This window comes from Pempheris klunzingeri, chromosome 2, assembly GCF_042242105.1.
Source record: "Pempheris klunzingeri isolate RE-2024b chromosome 2, fPemKlu1.hap1, whole genome shotgun sequence".
Taxonomy (NCBI): domain Eukaryota; kingdom Metazoa; phylum Chordata; class Actinopteri; order Acropomatiformes; family Pempheridae; genus Pempheris; species Pempheris klunzingeri.
This window is the reverse complement of record NC_092013.1, coordinates 91,005-110,000: the sequence shown is the minus strand read 5'-3', so window position 1 is coordinate 110,000 and position 18,996 is coordinate 91,005. Positions and strand designations below refer to the sequence as shown.

The window sequence follows — 18,996 nt, the reverse complement described above, 5'->3', positions numbered from 1 at the left end:
CCCCTCCTCCTACTGGACCTCTGACCCCTCCTCCTACCTGACCTTTGACTCCTCCTCCCACCTGACCTCTGACTCCTCCCCCTACCTGACCTCCGACCCCTTGCTTCTGATTGGCTCACTTGTTATCGATGAAGTTCTGAGGATCCAACAGTTCAGTCAAATGGTCCTCGTTGCCTTTCAGGATCTGACAACAGAGAGGAGCAAAGAACAGGAGTTTATCTCAGCCCAGGTGACAGGAGACATGTCGGTACTTGTGTGTGTGTAAGTACCTGCGTATGAGTGTACCTGTGTGTGAGTACCTGTGTGTGTGTTTACCTGTGTGTGTGTTTACCTGTGTGTGTTCCTGTGTACCTGTGTGTGTGTGTACCTGAGTGTGGAACAGCTTGTGTATGTAGGGTCTGAAGTAGTGTTGTTTGATGCCTTTGGCCTCCACCACCAGCCCATCATGCAGCTCACACAACCTCTCCAACACACACGGGGGAGGATCATCCTCAGAGACATGGCTGTCAGCACAGTATGGAGCAGGAAGACCTACACACAAACACACCAGAGACACACACACATCAGAGAGACACACACACACTCCAGAGACGCATCAGAGACACACAGATAACATACATGGTTGTATCAGTCTGTATAAAGAAGTGTCCCCCCCCCCCCGCTGACCTCTGAAGGCGGGGTTGATCAGGTCCTTCCTGTGGCCACACAGCAGAGCGTTTCCAAACACCAGGTCCAGACAGCAGAGCAGCAGGTGGTACGAGTTCACCAGGTCGTCACCGATCATGCGGAAGTTACCTGCACAGACAGGTGTGTCACCCACATGGCACATTCGCTAACCTGCTGCCTAACTCTAATCACCGGTCCACTATTCAGTCACTGGTCTGGTTAGTTAGTAGGCCTGTTTGGTTACTAGTCCTAAACAACCCCTCCCTGTGAGCCTGGTTCTTGGTACCTTTGGTGTAGACGAACAGAGTCCAGCAGAACTTGAACACATCACTGATGTGACAGGGCAGCCGCCTGCTGAGAGACACACACACACACACACACACACACACACACACACACACACACACACACACACACACACACACACACACACACACACACAGTCACACTCTGTGTTACACTGGGACACGTGTGTGTGTGTGTGTGTGTGTGTGTGTGTGTGTGTGTGTGTGTGTGTGTGTGTGTGTGTGTGTGTGTGTGTGTGTGTGTGTGTGTCATGCCTGTGCTTCCTGCTGCGTGGTTGCCGTGGCGCCCCCCCCCCCTGAGGGTCCTGGAACAGGTCCATGAAGATGGGCTCAAACTTGCGGAAGATGACGGTGGAAACCTCGAAGTTGCGCTCCAGCCGCTGCATCCGCTGCCTGAAGTGGTGGGGGAGGCCAGACATGTCGGCCCACTTCCTCATCTTAGAGAAGAACTGGATCAGACTGGGGGAGAGATGGGGGATGGACGGGTGAGGACCAGAACCACACACAAACACACTTCCAGAAAACCCAGCTAATCCTCCCTCCTCACTGACAGCAATACAATACAATGCAATCTAATAGTAGTAGTCAGGTGTTTGGGGGGTCGTAGTCAGGTGGAGGGACTGACCTGAGTTTGGAGGTGCGGAGGATCCTGGTGAGGGAGACACAGTTTCCCTCCATCACGCCTCTCCCCACCGTCGGGGTGGAGCTCTTCCTACAGGCTGCATACAGAGAGCACGCCAGCCAGTGGACCACCTCCCCCTGAACACACAGTAACACACACACACACACACACACACACAGTCAGCCTGTTGGGTGGATCAATAATCTATCACATCTGGTATCATGGATCAAACAATCAGCAGACAGGAAGTGACCTCACATGAATCTGACCAATCAGAGGCTGACACTTCATGAATTACACAGCAACAGACGTGTGTGATGGGTGGCACTGATCACTGTGATACAGGAAATAGACACGTCCTACAGGGGGAGGGACCACTGTGACCCCCATGCTTATCACTGAAGATGATGGCGATGAAGATGGACTGCTTACAGCTGTAACGTGTGTGTGTGTGTGTGTGTGTGTGTGTGTGTGTGTGTGTGTGTGTGTGTGTGTGTGTGTGTGTGTGTGTGTGTGTGTACAGAGCTTGTGACGGGGCTGGTTGACCCAGTGTGAAGTGTTTAGAGCTGTTTTCCTTCATCAGCGAGCGGCTTCTCACCAAACTAACACTTTACAGTCACAGCGTGTGGGACAGTCACCACCATTCAAACAGGGTCTAACCTTTATTTCACTGTTAACGCTGACAACCGCACAGCCAGTCAGTCAGTCAGTCAGTCAGAGGACGTCAGTCAGTCAGTCAGTTCAGAGGACGTCAGTCAGTCAGTCAGAGGACATCAGTCAGTCAGTCAGTCAGAGGACATCAGTCAGTCAGTCAGTCAGTCAGAGGACTTCCGTCAGTCAGTCAGGCAGTCAGAGGACGTCAGTCAGTCAGTCAGTCTGTCAGTCAGTTCAGAGGACGTCAGTCAGTCAGTTCAGAGGACGTCAGTCAGTCAGTCAGAGGACGTCAGTCAGTCAGTCAGTCAGAGGACGTCAGTCAGTCAGTCAGTCTGTCAGTCAGTTCAGAGGACGTCAGTCAGTCAGTTCAGAGGACGTCAGTCAGTCAGTCAGAGGACGTCAGTCAGTCAGTCAGTCAGTCAGAGGACGTCAGTCAGTCAGTCAGTCAGAGGACGTCAGTAAGTCAGTCAGTCAGAGGACGTCAGTCAGTCAGTCAGTCAGAGGACGTCAGTCAGTCAGTCAGAGGACGTCAGTCAGTCAGTCAGAGGACGTCAGTCAGTCAGTTCAGAGGACGTCAGTTATAGTTTAGTTACAGGTTAGTTGAGGGCAGTTCCCTCCAGGGTGTAGGTGTTCCAGATGGCCGTGGAGAGGGGTTAGTTAGAGGTTAGTTACAGGTTAGTTGAGGGCGGCTACCTCCAGGGTGTAGGTGTTCCAGATGGCCGTAAAGTTCTCCATGGCCTCCGTGGCCGTCTGCTCGTCCATGTTCAGCTCCTGGCACAGAGCCTCCAGACTCCGGCGGACGGAGCTCTCCTCCATCCTGCCGCACTCGGAATCCGACGACTCTTCGCCCCGCATCCCCGCGGACTCTCGGTGCCGGTTTCAGCCGAGTTTATCCCCGCACACTTTGACCCGAAACACCCGAACGACAATTCCCTCCGCCCGATCTCTCACAACAACAGCTTCCCTGCGACCGGCGCACTTCCGCTACCATTCCCACAATGCAGCGCGTTGGCGCGAAAACTACTGGGCAGCGACCAATCAGAGGTGAGGGGAGCGTCGGTCCCGAGCGCAGTTGGCCCAACCCCCTTCCTCAAGCGCTCCTACCAGCCAGCGGGCCGTTACTAAGCAACCGTTTTGCGCTCTAACACCACCGAAGAAGAAGACGAAGAGGAGGAGGTGGAAGAAGAAGAGAAGGAGGAGAAAGACGAAGAGGAGGATGAGGAAGAAGAGAACGAGGAGGAGGAACAAGAAGAAGAAGAAGAGGAGGAGGAGGAGGAGGAGGAAGAAGAGGAGAAGGAAGAGAAAGATGAAGAGGAAGAAGAGGAGGAGGAGGAAGAAGAGGAGAAGGAAGAGAAAGATGAAGAGGAAGAACAAGATGAGGAGGAAGAAGAGGAGGAGGAGCAAGAAGTAGAGGAGGAGGAAGAAAAAGAAGAGAAGGAGGAAGAAGAAGAGGAGGAGCAAGAAGAAGAGAAGGAGGAAGAGTGAAGTCACAGGTGTATCTCTAGGTACAGCCTGTGAATGTGACGTATGTCTGAGGTCAGAAGACATTAAAACCAAGGTTCAGCTTCACCTTCTCATCATCCTCAGCATGAATAAACAGATTAAACCTCCCAGCAGATAATGTATAATGTATATGTCAACCAACCAATCAATCAATCAATCAATCTTTATTCATATAGCGCCAATTCATAACTGTGTTTCCAGAAAGAGCAGCTCAGAACAAACTCTTTGATTCAGAGACCAAAGATTCAGGAATCCAACATGAGCAAGAAAAACTCCCCGTTAAGAGGAAGAAACCTGGAACAGAACCAGGCTCGGGGGGGGGGGGGGACTATAGTACTGACAATGTGACTGATACTGATCAATGTGACTGATACAGATCAATGTGACTGATACTGATCAATGTGACTGATACAGATCAATGTGACTGATACTGATCAATGTGACTGATACAGATCAATGTGACTGATACAGATCAATGTGACTGATACTGATCAATATGACTGATACTGATCAATGTGACTGATACAGATCAGTGTGACTGATACTGATCAATATGACTGATACAGATCAATGTGACTGATACTGATAAATATGACTGATACTGATCAATGTGACTGATACTGATAAATATGACTGATACTGATCAATGTGACTGATACTGATCAATATGACTGATACTGATCAATGTGACTGATACTGATCAATATGACTGATACAGATCAGTGTGACTGATACTGATCAATATGGTAGCAGGTAAAAACATGACAATAGTTAATATGTGAATAATAATAACAGGACTGATATCAGTAAAAAGTGTTGGTGGCTGACGATCCACAGCAGGAGAACCAGGACCAGGATCCACAGGAACCAGAGAACCACAGCACCAGGACCAGGACCAGGATCCACAGGAACCAGAGAAACACATTAGGAGAACCAGGACCAGGATCCACAGGAACCAGAAAACCACAGCAGGAGGACCAGGACCAGGATCCACAGGAACCAGAGAACCACAGCAGGAGAACCAGGACCAGGATCAGGAACCTGAGAGAGGAGAAAAGCACAGAAAGGCTTCGGGGAAGATACCAAGTTAGTAACAGACATTAAAGAGACATGAAGCATCAGGATGGAGAGGAAGAGGAGGAGAGAGGAGCCCAGTGCATCATGGGAGTCCCCCGGCAGTCTGAGCCTATAGCAGCATAACTAGGGGCTGGTCCAAGACCTGATCCAGTCCTGAACTATAGGCTTCATCACTAAGGAAGGTTTTTAGTCCACTCTGAAATGTAGAGAGGGTGTCTGCCCCCCTGAACCCAGACTGGAAGGAGGTTCCACGGGAGAGGAGCCTGATAGCTGAAAGCTCTGGCTCCATCACTACTTTAGAGGACTTTAGGAACCACCAGTAGACCTGCAGTCTGGGAGCACAGTGCTCTAGTGGGGTAGTACGGTACTATGAGCTCTTTAAGAGATGATGGAGCCTGAACATTAAGAGCTTTGGAGGTGAGGAGAAGGATTTTAAACTCTATTCTAGATTTTACTGGAAGCCAATGAAGAGAAGCCAGTACAGGAGAAAGATGGTCTCTTCTCTTAGTTCTGGTCAGAACAGGAGCAGCAGCGTTCTGGACCAGCTGGAGAGTCTTTAAGGACGTTGTTATTAAACCCTCCAGCGGCTGCTGTGGTGAGGTGAAGCCTGAAGGTGTCCAGGTGTGGTTGTACATCACAGACAGGTTAACCAGCAGAGGGCAGAGCTGATCCACATGAACTTATTAACCTCACTGGAGCTGCAGCAGAGCAGTTATACAAGGTGCCCCCTCTATCATCATGACATTATTATGAGACAGATTATGTTACATAAGTTTAATTTTGGCATTTTTTTCATTAGTTCAGAATTACAGTTTTCTAACACGTTGAAAAGCAAATGTTAATCGTGGGAAAAATACAGCAGGTAAACAGTAACTGTGAGGGATAACGTATGTGAGCCGGTCATTATCACTAAACGAACCCTGACCAGGTGATAACGACACTGCTCGCTGTACATTATCCAGCTTATTACACAGCTTCGAACTAAAGAAACCAACAGTTTGACACATAATATTGACTTTTAAACAATCTAATTGATTTAATTGATTGTATGGCTTCTGCTATCAGAACTGCGTCCATGGCAACAGTCTGTTATACAGAAATAACAGACTGTAGGATGCCGTAATTGACCAATCAGAATAGAGTATTCAAAACTAATGGAATTCATTTTATTACCTTCATAGTTAAAGGGTAACTCCCATGTTTTTAATGCTGCTGTCCGGTCAGTACTAAAAGTACCTAGATCACCTCAGCTAATCATTTGGATCCAAACTGACCATTTAAAACACCAAATTCACACAGTAACACAAACACACTGACTGATGGAGGCAGCAGCAGAGCAGCAGCTCCTGTGTGCTGTGAGCTAAAATCCCTGTTTTAGTGAATGTAGTCTGGTGTGTGTGCTGTTTGTGGTTAAACCAAAAGGATCTTCCAGGTCTCTCTCTGTAGGGATCCTTTCCATGATGCTGTCACACACTTAGAATAACACTCTGAGCCTGTCAGTGGATCAAACAAGCTCTTCTAGTGGACCTACTGTGATCAGGTGCAGTTGTCCCAAAGGATCACGTTGCAGCCATTGCAGCCCGTTTGGTGGCTGCTGGCTGAGGTGATCTACTGGACCAGTTCTGGCTGAGGTGATCTACTGGACCAGTTCCAACACTTTTACAAAGACAAATTGTATATTTCATAATTTTTCATATTTAAATCTTAAAATCCACTTGAGCAGGTTGAACAGCAGCTGATCTCTGTGGACATCTGTCTAAAAGGTCTGAAGGAAGCAGGAAAGAAAAACCCTCCAGTTTCTTTGTTCATGTTCTCTTTATTTATGAAAACAAGAACAGAAAAGTGAAGAAGAGACTTAATCTGATAACGACAGAACATGTTAACCTTCAGAGTAACAGACTGAGCTGGTTGGTCTCAGGTAAAGAAACAAAGGTTCACCTCTAACAGGATATCCCCAAATCATCATTTAACACGACTATATCAGTATGTAACCCCCCCACCTGATTAACTGAGGCTCCTTGGTATCACATTGGTCTACTTCCACCAGGCTGCTGCTACAGCTAACATCTACAGTCAACACATCGTAGTCTGTACTGTCAGTCACATCAAACTACACTTCCCAGCATGCCTTTATCCCCATCATCCCACAGTCAACACACCGTAGTCTGTACTGTCAGTCACATCAAACTACACTTCCCAGCATGCCTTTATCCCCATCATCCTACAATTAGTTAGTAAATGTCCCCTCACACATTCAGAAATACCCATTAGAAAATCTGTGTGTGTGTCTCAGTGAGTGTGTCTCAGTGTGTGTGTGTGTCTCAGTGAGTGTGTGTGTCTCAGTGTGTGTGTCTCAGTGAGTGTGTGTGTCTCAGTGTGTGTGTCTCAGTGAGTGTGTCTCAGTGTGTGTGTCTCAGTGTGTGTGTCTCAGTGTGTGTGTCTCAGTGAGTGTGTGTGTCTCAGTGTGTGTGTCTCAGTGTGTGTGTCTCAGTGTGTGTGTCTCAGTGAGTGTGTGTGTCTCAGTGAGTGTGTGTGTCTCAGTGAGTGTGTGTGTCTCAGTGTGTGTGTCTCAGTGAGTGTGTCTCAGTGTGTGTGTCTCAGTGTGTGTGTCTCAGTGAGTGTGTCTCAGTGAGTGTGTCTCAGTGTGTGTGTGTGTCTCAGTGTGTGTGTCTCAGTGAGTGTGTGTGTCTCAGTGTGTGTGTGTGTCTCAGTGTGTGTGTCTCAATGTGTGTGTCTCAGTGAGTGTGTCTCAGTGTGTGTGTCTCAGTGAGTGTGTGTGTCTCAGTGTGTGTGTCTCAGTGAGTGTGTGTGTCTCAGTGTGTGTGTCTCAGTGAGTGTGTCTCAGTGTGTGTGTCTCAGTGTGTGTGTCTCAGTGTGTGTGTCTCAGTGAGTGTGTGTGTCTCAGTGAGTGTGTCTCAGTGTGTGTGTCTCAGTGTGTGTGTCTCAGTGAGTGTGTGTGTCTCAGTGTGTGTGTCTCAGTGAGTGTGTGTGTCTCAGTGTGTGTGTCTCAGTGAGTGTGTGTGTCTCAGTGAGTGTGTGTGTCTCAGTGTGTGTGTCTCAGTGTGTGTGTCTCAGTGTGTGTGTCTCAGTGAGTGTGTGTGTCTCAGTGAGTGTGTGTGTCTCAGTGTGTGTGTCTCAGTGTGTGTGTCTCAGTGAGTGTGTGTGTCTCAGTGAGTGTGTGTGTCTCAGTGTGTGTGTCTCAGTGTGTGTGTCTCAGTGTGTGTGTCTCAGTGAGTGTGTCTCAGTGAGTGTGTGTGTCTCAGTGTGTGTGTCTCAGTGAGTGTGTGTCTCTCAGTGTGTGTGTCTCAGTGAGTGTGTCTCAGTGAGTGTGTGTGTCTCAGTGTGTGTGTCTCAGTGAGTGTGTGTGTCTCAGTGAGTGTGTGTCTCTCAGTGAGTGTGTCTCAGTGAGTGTGTCTCAGTGTGTGTGTCTCAGTGAGTGTGTCTCAGTGAGTGTGTCTCAGTGAGTGTGTGTGTCTCAGTGAGTGTGTCTCAGTGAGTGTGTCTCAGTGAGTGTGTGTGTCTCAGTGTGTGTGTCTCAGTGTGTGTGTCTCATGTGTGTCTCAGTGAGTGTGTCTCAGTGAGTGTGTGTGTCTCAGTGTGTGTGTCTCATGTGTGTCTCAGTGAGTGTGTGTGTCTCATGTGTTTCTCAGTGAGTGTGTGTGTCTCATGTGTTTCTCAGTGAGTGGTGTATCTGTGTGTGTCTCTGGTCTCCGTGGTCTTGATCAGTAGTTTTGGAGCAGGAGAGGAGCTGCTGTTGGAGGGGAACCCGTTAGTGCTGCGACTACCTGCAGAGAGAGAGAGATCATTCAGGTCAGAGCAAAGAGACTAGAACTGATTTAGAAGGTCAAAGATGAGGAGGACTGTTAGTGTTACAGGAGGTGTGTTAGTGTTACAGGAGATGTGTTACTGTTACAGGAGGACTGTTAGTGTTACAGGAGGTCTGTTAGTGTTACAGGAGGACTGTTAGTGTTACAGGAGGTCTGTTAGTGTTACAGGAGGACTGTTAGTGTTACAGGAGGTCTGTTAGTGTTACAGGAGGACTGTTACCGTTACAGGAGGTCTGTTACTGTTACAGGAGGACTGTTAGTGTTACAGGAGGTGTGTTAGTGTTACAGGAGGACTGTTAGTGTTACAGGAGGTCTGTTAGTGTTACAGGAGGTCTGTTACCGTTACAGGAGGACTGTTACTGTTACAGGAGGACTGTTACCGTTACAGGAGGTCTGTTAGTGTTACAGGAGGACTGTTAGTGTTACAGGAGGTCTGTTACCGTTACAGGAGGACTGTTACTGTTACAGGAGGACTGTTACCGTTACAGGAGGTCTGTTAGTGTTACAGGAGGACTGTTAGTGTTACAGGAGGACTGTCTACAACTATTGGTACCAAAAGAGATCATTTAGATGATTTATAGAGGTGTTGGGTTAATGGACAGGTGTGTCCTCCTCAGAGCAGGTAGGACAGGTATGTCCTCCCTCCAAGTGTTACTTACTGTAGCTGGAGGCGGCTTGGATGTTGAGGATGGACTGCTGTCCCAGTCTGCAGAAGAAGAAAAGACACAGTGAGACACAGATAGCTGAGGGAGACACAACCACCATTTCTCCACCTCCTCTTCCTCCTCACCTGTCCTCCTCTCCTTCCAGCAGCTTCCTGTAGGTGGCGATCTCAATGTCCAGAGCCAGTTTCAGGTTCATCAGGTCCTGCGGGGGAACAATGAAACGATGCTCAGGGTGTTTAGATCAGAGCACTGCAGGGATGCTGTGATTCTGTGGACCCACTAGGGTTATGATGTTTGAAGTATAAATCAGTCAGCAGAAGTAAAATGTTAATGTGATATGACCTACACCATGGTCACATGACATATGAACTACAACTGGAAAACCGTCCTCTCAGCAGAGTGAAAACATACCGTTACCTCTACTTCCTGGTTATATCATGTATTTTATCAAGAGCATTTTATGAGGGATGTCTGAGCGCCTCCTCCACTGAATGAATGGGGTGCACACATACCTGTACACCTGTACCTACTGTACCTGTACATCTCTGCTGTAATACAGTTTAGATTTCCTCCTGCCTCCGCTACGCTGGGCCAACACATAGTTTTACTAGAGGAAGTTTGTTCCTGACTCACCTGTCCCACACTCACCTGTCTCACACTCACTTGTCACAGACCCTCACCTGTCCCACACTCACCTGTCTCACACTCACCTGTCTCAGACCCTCACCTGTCTAAGACCCTCACCTGTCCCAGACTTACCTGGTACTCCCGGAGCTGTCTGGCCATGTCCTGTTTGGCCCTCTGCAGAGCGTCCTCCAGGTCTCTGGTTCGAGCTTTGGCCTCTTTCACAGCCAGCTCTCCTCGCTCCTCTGCCTCGGCCAGCTGGTTCTCCAGACCGCCTCGCTGTGGGGCAGGGGGGGCAAACAAGGTGTCACGCTGGGTATGAATCACCTGGAAAACCGCAGGCCGGAGGTGTCCTACCTGTGCTTTGACGGCTTCTATCTCGCTCTGCAGGCGGCTGATCAGACGGTTGACCTCGGCCACCTCGGCCTTCACCACGCGGAGCTCGTCTCCAAACTGGCTGGCCTGCACCGACATCTGGTCGAACTGCAGACAGACGGAGGATGTACTGTTCTCAGAGAGCTCATTATGAGGACCACAGAAACCTCAGCGACGGACCGGAACTTATCCAGCGGTCACTGAGCTGTGCTCCAGCGGACTCTACCGAACTCTACTGTCTGGCTGATATAAAACACACCATGTCTGTGGGGACGGACCATTTAAATGTGCTAAACAAGACAAAAATCACAGTTGGTGATGGTTCAGAGCTAGTTTGAGCTACTTGAATGTAACTCTAGCCGTTACTCCACTCCACCCCAGAGGGACATGTGGTACCTTTTACTGATTCAGACTTCCTCCTGAACTGCAAGTCACTTTTCACTTTTCATGTTAGGATTTTACAAACAGGGGGTGTGTCCAGTTTCTAACATGTTTATTACAGGTCAAAGTACTCGGCAGGACATGATGGCAGTACAACAAACTCTCTGCTTCCTCCAGTCGTTAACAATCCGAGTCCTTCCTGATCGTCTATAACAGCCCAGACGTGAGTTCAGTGTAACGTCTCTGAGTGTAGGCTGATGTGATGGATCACAGTGGATCACAGTGGATCAGAATGGATCAGAATGGATCATACATTATGCGTCATTATGTATCAAATTTGTTTATAATGGATCATAATGGTTTATAATGGATCGTAATGGATCAGAAAGGTTTATAATAGATCATAATGGATTGTGATGGATCATAATAGATCATAATAGTTTGATGGATCACGTTGGATCCTAATGTGTCATGATGGATCATAATGGGCCAGACCAGACATGTTCACCCAGGTCTGTTAACCCGTTCTTACTTTGCTCTTGTACCAGGCCTCAGCCTCCTCGCGGCTGCGGGCTGCGATCTCCTCGTACTGGGCTTTGACCTCGGCCACGATCTGCTCCATGTTCAGGCTGCGACTGTTGTCCATCTGCACCACCACCGAAGTGTCTTTGATGCTGGCCTGCAGCTCCCGCAGCTCCTGGAGCCGGAGACAGAGGGGACGCCAAGTCACCGCCATGAAGTAACCCCCCAGACTGGACCGGACCAGACCAGACCAGACACGACCAGACCAGACCGGATCAGACCAGACCGGACCGGACCAGACCAGACCAGACCAGATTGGACCAGACCGGACCGGACCGGACCGGACCAGACCGGACCAGATCAGACCAGACCAGACTGGACCGGACCAGACTGGACTGGATCAGACCAGACCAGACCAGACTGGACTGGACCAGATCAGACCAGACTGGACCAGATCAGACCTCAAACTGAACAGAGCTGAGCTGAATACGACGTTATAATGAGACTTTTAACATTGTGTGTAGCTCTGTAGGAGCCACGTTATTTAATGAAGAGACAAAAATACTATTAAATGTTTTCATAGGTTTGTCTTTAACTTAACTTCCATTGGTTGAAGAACCTCGTCAGTTCTTTGCTGAGCTGCTGAAGATCATTTTACCGGCAGAAGTATTTTGTGTTTTTAATGGTTTTAATCCTGGTCAGTATTGAACCTACTCTGGTGCTCTCACTGATCTGATGATCAGGATGTCCGACAGCTCAAAGTCACTTCGTCTTCTGATCCTTCAAACGTTCAACACTTTTAGATTCAGTTTACTGGAACCATTGAATGTTTGGACATTTTTTCTTGAAAAACGACTGAATGATTAATCTGTGATCAGTTTTCTGAGGATGGAATCACTGCAGCTCCAGTCAGGCAAATGTTTGACTAACACAGACCAACAACACACATCCACATAGAGACCGACGAAGAACCCTCATCACCTAGAAAACACTCACTGTTACAAACAAACACCAGAGGGTTAAACGTGTTAATAGAATTTGACCACAGACAGAAAACAGAGGTGAAACCACTGGTGTCTGTTGACTGGTAAAGTGTCCGTGCAGAGTCCCAGTGGGAAACATCGTCCTGTCTGAGTCTGAACAGCAACAAAGGAAAAGGTTTCTGACCTCCTCATAGATGTTACGCAGGAAGTTGATTTCATCAGTCAGGGCGCCGACCTTATCCTCCAGGTCGGCCTTCACCAGGTAGGCCGAGTCCACGTCCTGACGGGGGGGGGGGGGGGGGGCAAGGAGGTTCAACAGTCAGCAGCCATGACGGTCTCTGAGCTACATGTCTGTTAGCATGTTAGCACAGTCACATGACACGTGATTCTCAACCACAAACTGCAGCTCAGGCTGACAGCACGCATGTGTTTCGTGTGTTATTTTCGTGTTTCTGTGTGTTTGTTTTTGTGTTTCTGTGTGTTTGTTTTTATGTTTCTGTGTGTTTGTTTTTATGTTTCTGTGTGTGTTTGTTTTTATGTTTCTGTGTGTGTTTGTTTTTATGTTTCTGTGTGTTTGTTTTTATGTTTCTGTGTGTTTGTTTTTATGTTTCTGTGTGCGTTTGTTTTTGTGTTTCTGTGTGTGTTTGTTTTTGTGTTTCTGTGTGTGTTTGTTTTTATGTTTCTGTGTGCGTTTGTTTTTGTGTTTCTGTGTGTGTTTGTTTTTGTGTTTCTGTGTGTGTTTGTTTTTATGTTTCTGTGTGTGTTTGTTTTTATGTTTCTGTGTGTGTGTTTGTGTTTCTGTGTGTGTGTTTGTGTTTCTGTGTGTGTTTGTTTGTGTTTCTGTGTGTGTGTGTTTGTGTTTCTGTGTGTGTGTTTGTTTTTGTGTTTCTGTGTGTGTGTGTTTGTGTTTCTGTGTGTGTGTTTGTTTTTGTGTTTCTGTGTGTGTGTGTGTGTTTGTGTTTCTGTGTGTGTGTTTGTTTTTGTGTTTCTGTGTGTGTGTGTGTGTGTTTTTGTGTTTCTGTGTGTGTGTTTTTGTGTTTCTGTATGTGTGTGTGTGTGCTGACCTTCTTCAGGATGACAAAGTCATTCTCCAGGTTGTTCCTCTTGTTTATCTCATCCTCATATCTGTGACATACACACACACACACACACACACACACACACACACACACACACACACACACACACATCACTAACCACCCTGTGATGTCACTGACCACCCCGGTGATGTCACTGCCTACCCTGGTGGCCTTACTTGTGCTTGTAGTCCTCCACCAGGCTCTGCATGTTCCTCAGCTCCCCGTCCAGTTTGGTCTTGTCGTTGTTGACCAGGTCCATCTGGCGCCGCAGGCCCGCCATGTAGGCCTCGAACAGGGGCTCCACGTTGGACCGGCCCACCCCCTGGCCCTGCAGCAGCTCCAGTTTGGTCTCCAGCATCTTGTTCTGCTGCTCCAGGAAACGCACCTGAACAGAACAGATCCCATAATGCATCTCTTTGTTCACCGTTGACTGTTCCTGTAAAACTTATTACAGAAGTTTTCTTACAGACGTCAGTGGAAGCTGAATGTTTGGCACCAGTTAACACACCTTATCATGCTAACAGAATCCGACCTCCAGCTCCTGTTTCAGTGTGAGACCTTCATATCAATCTGATCCAAAATATAAAGTGTGTTCCGCTTCTGAAACTGGACCCATTTCATGCTGTTAGTCTGTTTTATTTATTCTACCTCTGAAACTGGACAGCGGACCGATCTGATGACTCCGAAGAATTAATCGGGAAAGATGGAGAGAGCGACTACAGAGGAGTCCATGTTGGCGTCAGTGATGCTCAACGTTTTAAGAAGTACTCCTGAATAAAATATCTTCGTTGAACATACAAGGTGTCACCTCAACAATTTTCTGACATTTTAAAAAATATATTTTATAGCATTTATTAACAGGCTGGTGATGAAATTCCTGGAAAGTCATGAAGAAAAGTCTATTCCAGGCAAGGAAAGTCAGGGAATATAATAAATGATTGGAGCGGGTCCCGGAAATTCAGGTTTATTGTCAAAAAATTAAAATGTGCTTTTCCACCAAACAAATATGTTCTCTAACGTTATTTATTTTCTTCTTCAGGTTGTTTCCTGTTTGTTGTGCGTTCTGATTGGTCAGTGACATGAAATGTTAGCATCCCTCCTCCTTCTCTGCTCCGCTCTAACGTTAGCGGCCTTCTGTCCATTGAATCAATGAAAAACTGATACAACGTCGACTAACGGACCAGGTAAGACCTAAAGTCTGTCAGGCTACAGCGACAGCTCATGAAAATTCAACATTTTAGGCCTAGAAAGTCCTGGAAAAGTTGTGGAACTTTCCGTTTTACATCATCCCTGGATAATAATGTCCGGACAGTCAGAGGTTAAAGAGACAGCATCGCTGAGTATCAGCTCGGCTCGTGTTTCCTGCCTGCAGCCAGGCGTATCCACCTCCTATTATCCTCCTCCGGTCGGCACAAAGCCGCCGTTCACAGTAACCCCACACAACCAGGCCACCGCGGCGACCCGCTTTATCAGGTTACAGCCAGCTCAATGGCACCGAAATGGGACAGGTAGCTCAAATATCCAGTGGAACCACCGATTCAGCGTTTAAGGGCCACTTTAAATCCCTCCTGCATTCACTGAGTTTTTGGCTCTCTTTAAGGCCTAAAGTCTCCGTTTTCTCTGCAGCGCCACTAAAAACGTTTCCCATTTAAATGCCCCCCCCTGAGGAGCTGGTCCTCCCCCATCATGATGTTTCCTCCCTCATGATGATTCCTCCTCGATAGGAGGAAAGCTCCCTGCTAGTCTTTCCTGTCTGTTACTGTTTCCTGTCTGTTACTGTTCTCTGTTTGTTACTGTTTCCTGTCTGTTACTGTTCTCTGTCAGTTACTATTTCCTGTCAGTTAGTTTCCTGTCTGTTACTGTTCTCTGTCAGTTACTGTTCTCTGTTTGTTACTGTTTTCTGTCTGTTACTGTCCTCTGTCAGTTACTGTTCTCTGTCAGTTATTGTTTCCTGTCTGTTACTGTTCTCTGTCAGTTACTGTTTCCTGTCTGTTACTGTTCTCTGTCAGTTACTGTTCTCTGTTTGTTACTGTTTTCTGTCTGTTACTGTTCTCTGTCAGTTACTGTTCTCTGTCAGTTATTGTTTCCTGTCTGTTACTGTTCTCTGTCAGTTACTGTTTCCTGTCTGTTACTGTTTCCTGTCTGTTACTGTTCTCTGTCTGTTACTGTTTCCTGTCTGTTACTGTTTCCTGTCAGTTACTGTTTCCTGTCTGTTACTGTTTCCTGTCAGTTACTGTTCTCTGTCTGTTACTGTTTCCTGTCAGTTACTGTTCTCTGTCTGTTACTGTTGTTACTTTTAGCAGTTTTGTGGTGTCTGAGCCTGAATGAGGAGCATCGGGGGGGGGGGGGGGGTGCACAAACAAACAGCAACTAAAATAATAACCATCAATATGCTGATTGATTGATTGATTGATTGATTGATTGATTGATTGATTGATTGATATGGTAACAGTGAAAAAACAATGAAGGCAAAACGAAGGTTGGACAGTAAATCTGGTTTGTGTTCAGACAAAGAGGCTGTGAAATGAGGTCAAATCTATGTTTTCTAGTATTAGTATTATTATCTAGTATAGTTCTAGTATTTACTAGTATTTTCTCAGTGGTGCAGCTGCTGACACTGTGGTGCTCTATTGATTAGATTAGATTAGATTAGATAGACTTTATTGATCCTCCATAGGGGGAAATTTACATATTACAGCAGCAGCAGAGATAAGCAGTAATAGAGAGAAAAGAAATAAAATAAACAACAGTAGAAAAATAAGCAATAGTAAATAAATATAAATTGTAATGAGAATAAATAAATATTTACACTATGAACATAACTGCACAGTACAGAGATGAAAAGAACAGTGCCGATCAGCTACCATGGAGTGACTGTGGACTGTTTCTCAGGGTGTTAACATCAGCCAGTGATGCTGCTGTTAAAGAGTCTGATGGCTGATGGAGGAATGACCTGCAGTAGCGTTCCTTCTTGCAGGGTGGGGGCCTCAGCCTGCTGCTGAAGGAGCTGCTGAGGGCCCCCACAGTCTCATGCAGGGGGTGAGAGGGGTTGTCCATGATGGACTTGAGTTTTAATTTAAATTAAAATTTAAATTTAATTATTGGAGCTCATTGGTACCAATGCTGGCAGTATGTCGTATTATCACCGATGCCCTGACCCCCACCGCCACTGTGTTGTATTATCACCGATGTCCTGACCCCCACCGTCACTGTGTCGTATTATCACCGATGCCCTGACCCCCACCGTCACTGTGTCGTATTATCACCGATGTCCTGACCCCCACCGTCACTGTGTCGTATTATCACCGATGTCCTGACCCCCACCGTCACTGTGTCGTATTATCACCGATGTCCTGACCCCCACCGTCACTGTGTCGTATTATCACCGATGTCCTGACCCCCACCGTCACTGTGTCGTATTATTTCTGTGCACTGCGTTTATATTCCTGAACTCATGGACACTTTACTGGCTCGACCTCTGTCACAGCGATATTTGCACATGTATGTTGTTGATACAGGGTCATGTCATGTTGCTTCATGTGTGTCTCTGATTCATCTATTTATTTCTCTGGTTTTCTTTTGTCTCACATGTGAATGTCCTCCTTAGACTGCGGGGGGGGGGCATGAACAGCATCTCCGCTCATGTCAAACAAAGGCTCCATTGTGAGTGTGTCAGCGACGCCGTGAGAAAGCGGAGATGTTTCCTGGGTCAGGTATCGATGTCGGACGTTATCTCAGAGCAGCCCCCCTCCCTCTGTGGGAACATGTTCAGCAGCCAAACATGGCGTCCACCCCACGCTAAAGACTCTACGGGACAAAGTCAAACTGTGTCGGCGCTGTGACCTCTGAGGCCTCACAACGCCGCTCCGATCCATGTTTCACAGTAACGACACAGGTGAATGCAGTCTGTGGGGGTGGGGGGCCAAACTGTGAGCGTCACCTGACACGTTTCTCAACAAGCTTCTAGTCTGAAAGTATCACCGTGTGTAGCATTTATTGTTGATGACGTGACGGCGGGATGAGAGCCTGTAGCTCAGGAAACAGACGGCGCTCTCAGAGCTCTAATCCAAATCTGTGACGGTTCGACAGAGAAAAGCAGCGAATCCTCCCAGAAGCACAGGATTGATTTCACTTATTTCTGTCATCATCAGGCATCTATTGGTATTTAGATGTGACCATATGACCATTCATGTGTTCATCAGGGTGGAGTCACTTCATTCATTCATCCTGTGAGTTTTACCCTCATTGATCAACATGACGTCATCATTTCCTCACTGAAGGTTTGACTGATCAGCAAAAACATTTTAGACTTTTAGACCCCCCCCCCCCATGTGTACCTTGTCTATGAAGGAAGCGAAGCGGTTGTTCAGGCTCTTGATCTGCTCCTTCTCGTGGGCTCGGCTCATGGACAGGGTGGGGTCGATCTCCAGGTTCAGGGGGGCCAGCAGGCTCTTGTTGACCGACAGAGTCGCCAGCGGGGAGCCCAGGCCGGGGGGGTGGCCGTTGGTGCCTGCATACAGGGAGCTGCTGCTCAGGGAGACACCGCTGAACCCCCCCAGACCCGAACCGAAGCCGCTCAGCCTCCTGGAGCCCCCGCTGCTCCGGACCGAGTTACTGGAGCTGATCCGCTTGGTACGACTGAGACTCATGATGGAGGGGGGGCACGGAGAGGAGAAGAAGGAGAAGAGCTGCAGAAAGCAACGACCCCAAGATGAGAACCAGCACTGTGAGTGTGTGACCACAGGCAGGTGACTCAGGTGACTTTTAAAGCTCAGCTGGGGGGGGCGGAGTCCAGAGAACTGTGGTGTCACATGTCTGGTCCCTCAGACCGTCGGGGGCCGTGTCAGTAACACACTGTTCTTCTTCTGTAGCTTCACACAAACAACCTCTGAGGATTTGTCTCTACGGTTCACTAGGGAGGAAACCTTACCCCCCCACCACTTATTGTGGACTTTATTCATTTCTATTTTTCTAATTTCTAAATGTAGCTTTAAATTCATGTCGTTACCTGGTTACCTGACACGTCCCTTAAAGGGTTCAGATCAACACAGACTCACTGGGGAGGCAGCAGCCTTTCTGGTGCTCTGTGAGGTAAAAATACTGTTTTTTAAATGGAGTCTGGTCTGATGTCATCAACATTCAAATCTGCTGCTTCATAAAGAAATTATTTAAGAGAACATCCTCCTTGCCTCCTTCCTGAGAGTGAGATGAGAAGATGTCAGTCTGCAGTCTGGATGGTGTTAGCTTAGCTTAGCATGAGGACTGGTAGGCAGAGAGCAGCTGCTGTGAAGCTCACTGACCAACATGAGGAGTCACACTGAGGTCAAAATAATAAACCAGCTGGTTTCCTTTTTTTTTTTATCACATCACACCTTCATGTCCAAACAGAAAGTGAACTCCAGGCTGAGGCGGACTGTTTGTCTGACCACACCCAGCAGTGATGTCACAGTGTCGTACACCTGTACATTACTGCAGCCTGGGGGGGGGTTAGACAGGTATGTTGAGCCTAAAGGCTATATCACCATGGTAACTGATGCTGCAAACTTCACCTGGTCTGCCCAGGTTGTGTACAGAGTTTATCTTACCCGTTAAAAGCTCCGCCCTCTGGGCAGCAGATCATCGTCACACTGACAGGACGACGAAGGTCAGAACAGAACGACTGACAGAACCAGCGGATAACCATTAAGCAATTAATAACCTGGTGATAACCAGA

At 47.6% G+C, this 18,996-nt stretch overlaps 2 protein-coding genes across 3 annotated transcripts in view; both read right to left on the bottom strand.

The window, feature by feature from the left end:
• rbl1 (retinoblastoma-like 1 (p107)) overlaps nt 1–3,205 on the bottom strand; it is a 10,772-nt gene extending 7,567 nt beyond the window's left edge. For both annotated transcript variants that reach the window (XM_070845548.1, XM_070845555.1), the window contains exons 1-7: nt 2,941–3,205; nt 1,597–1,730; nt 1,227–1,430; nt 953–1,017; nt 667–795; nt 368–531; nt 120–184 (exon numbers count right to left, since the gene is read on the bottom strand). In XM_070845548.1, the coding sequence (XP_070701649.1) occupies nt 120–184; nt 368–531; nt 667–795; nt 953–1,017; nt 1,227–1,430; nt 1,597–1,730; nt 2,941–3,102 (923 nt within the window). In that variant the 5' untranslated portion in view covers nt 3,103–3,205. The remainder of the gene's footprint in view (nt 1–119; nt 185–367; nt 532–666; nt 796–952; nt 1,018–1,226; nt 1,431–1,596; nt 1,731–2,940) is intronic.
• Nucleotides 3,206–8,502: 5,297 nt separating this feature from the next.
• LOC139214659 (keratin, type II cytoskeletal 8) lies at nt 8,503–17,932 on the bottom strand. The gene is made up of 10 exons (XM_070845567.1): nt 17,621–17,932; nt 13,460–13,668; nt 13,269–13,329; nt 12,389–12,484; nt 11,232–11,396; nt 10,301–10,426; nt 10,079–10,222; nt 9,445–9,521; nt 9,314–9,360; nt 8,503–8,612 (listed from the first exon to the last, which is right to left on the bottom strand). The coding sequence occupies exons 1-10, from the start codon at nt 17,930–17,932 to the stop codon at nt 8,503–8,505; spliced, it is 1,347 nt and encodes a 448-aa protein (XP_070701668.1).
• Between the last annotated feature and the right edge of the window lie 1,064 nt (nt 17,933–18,996).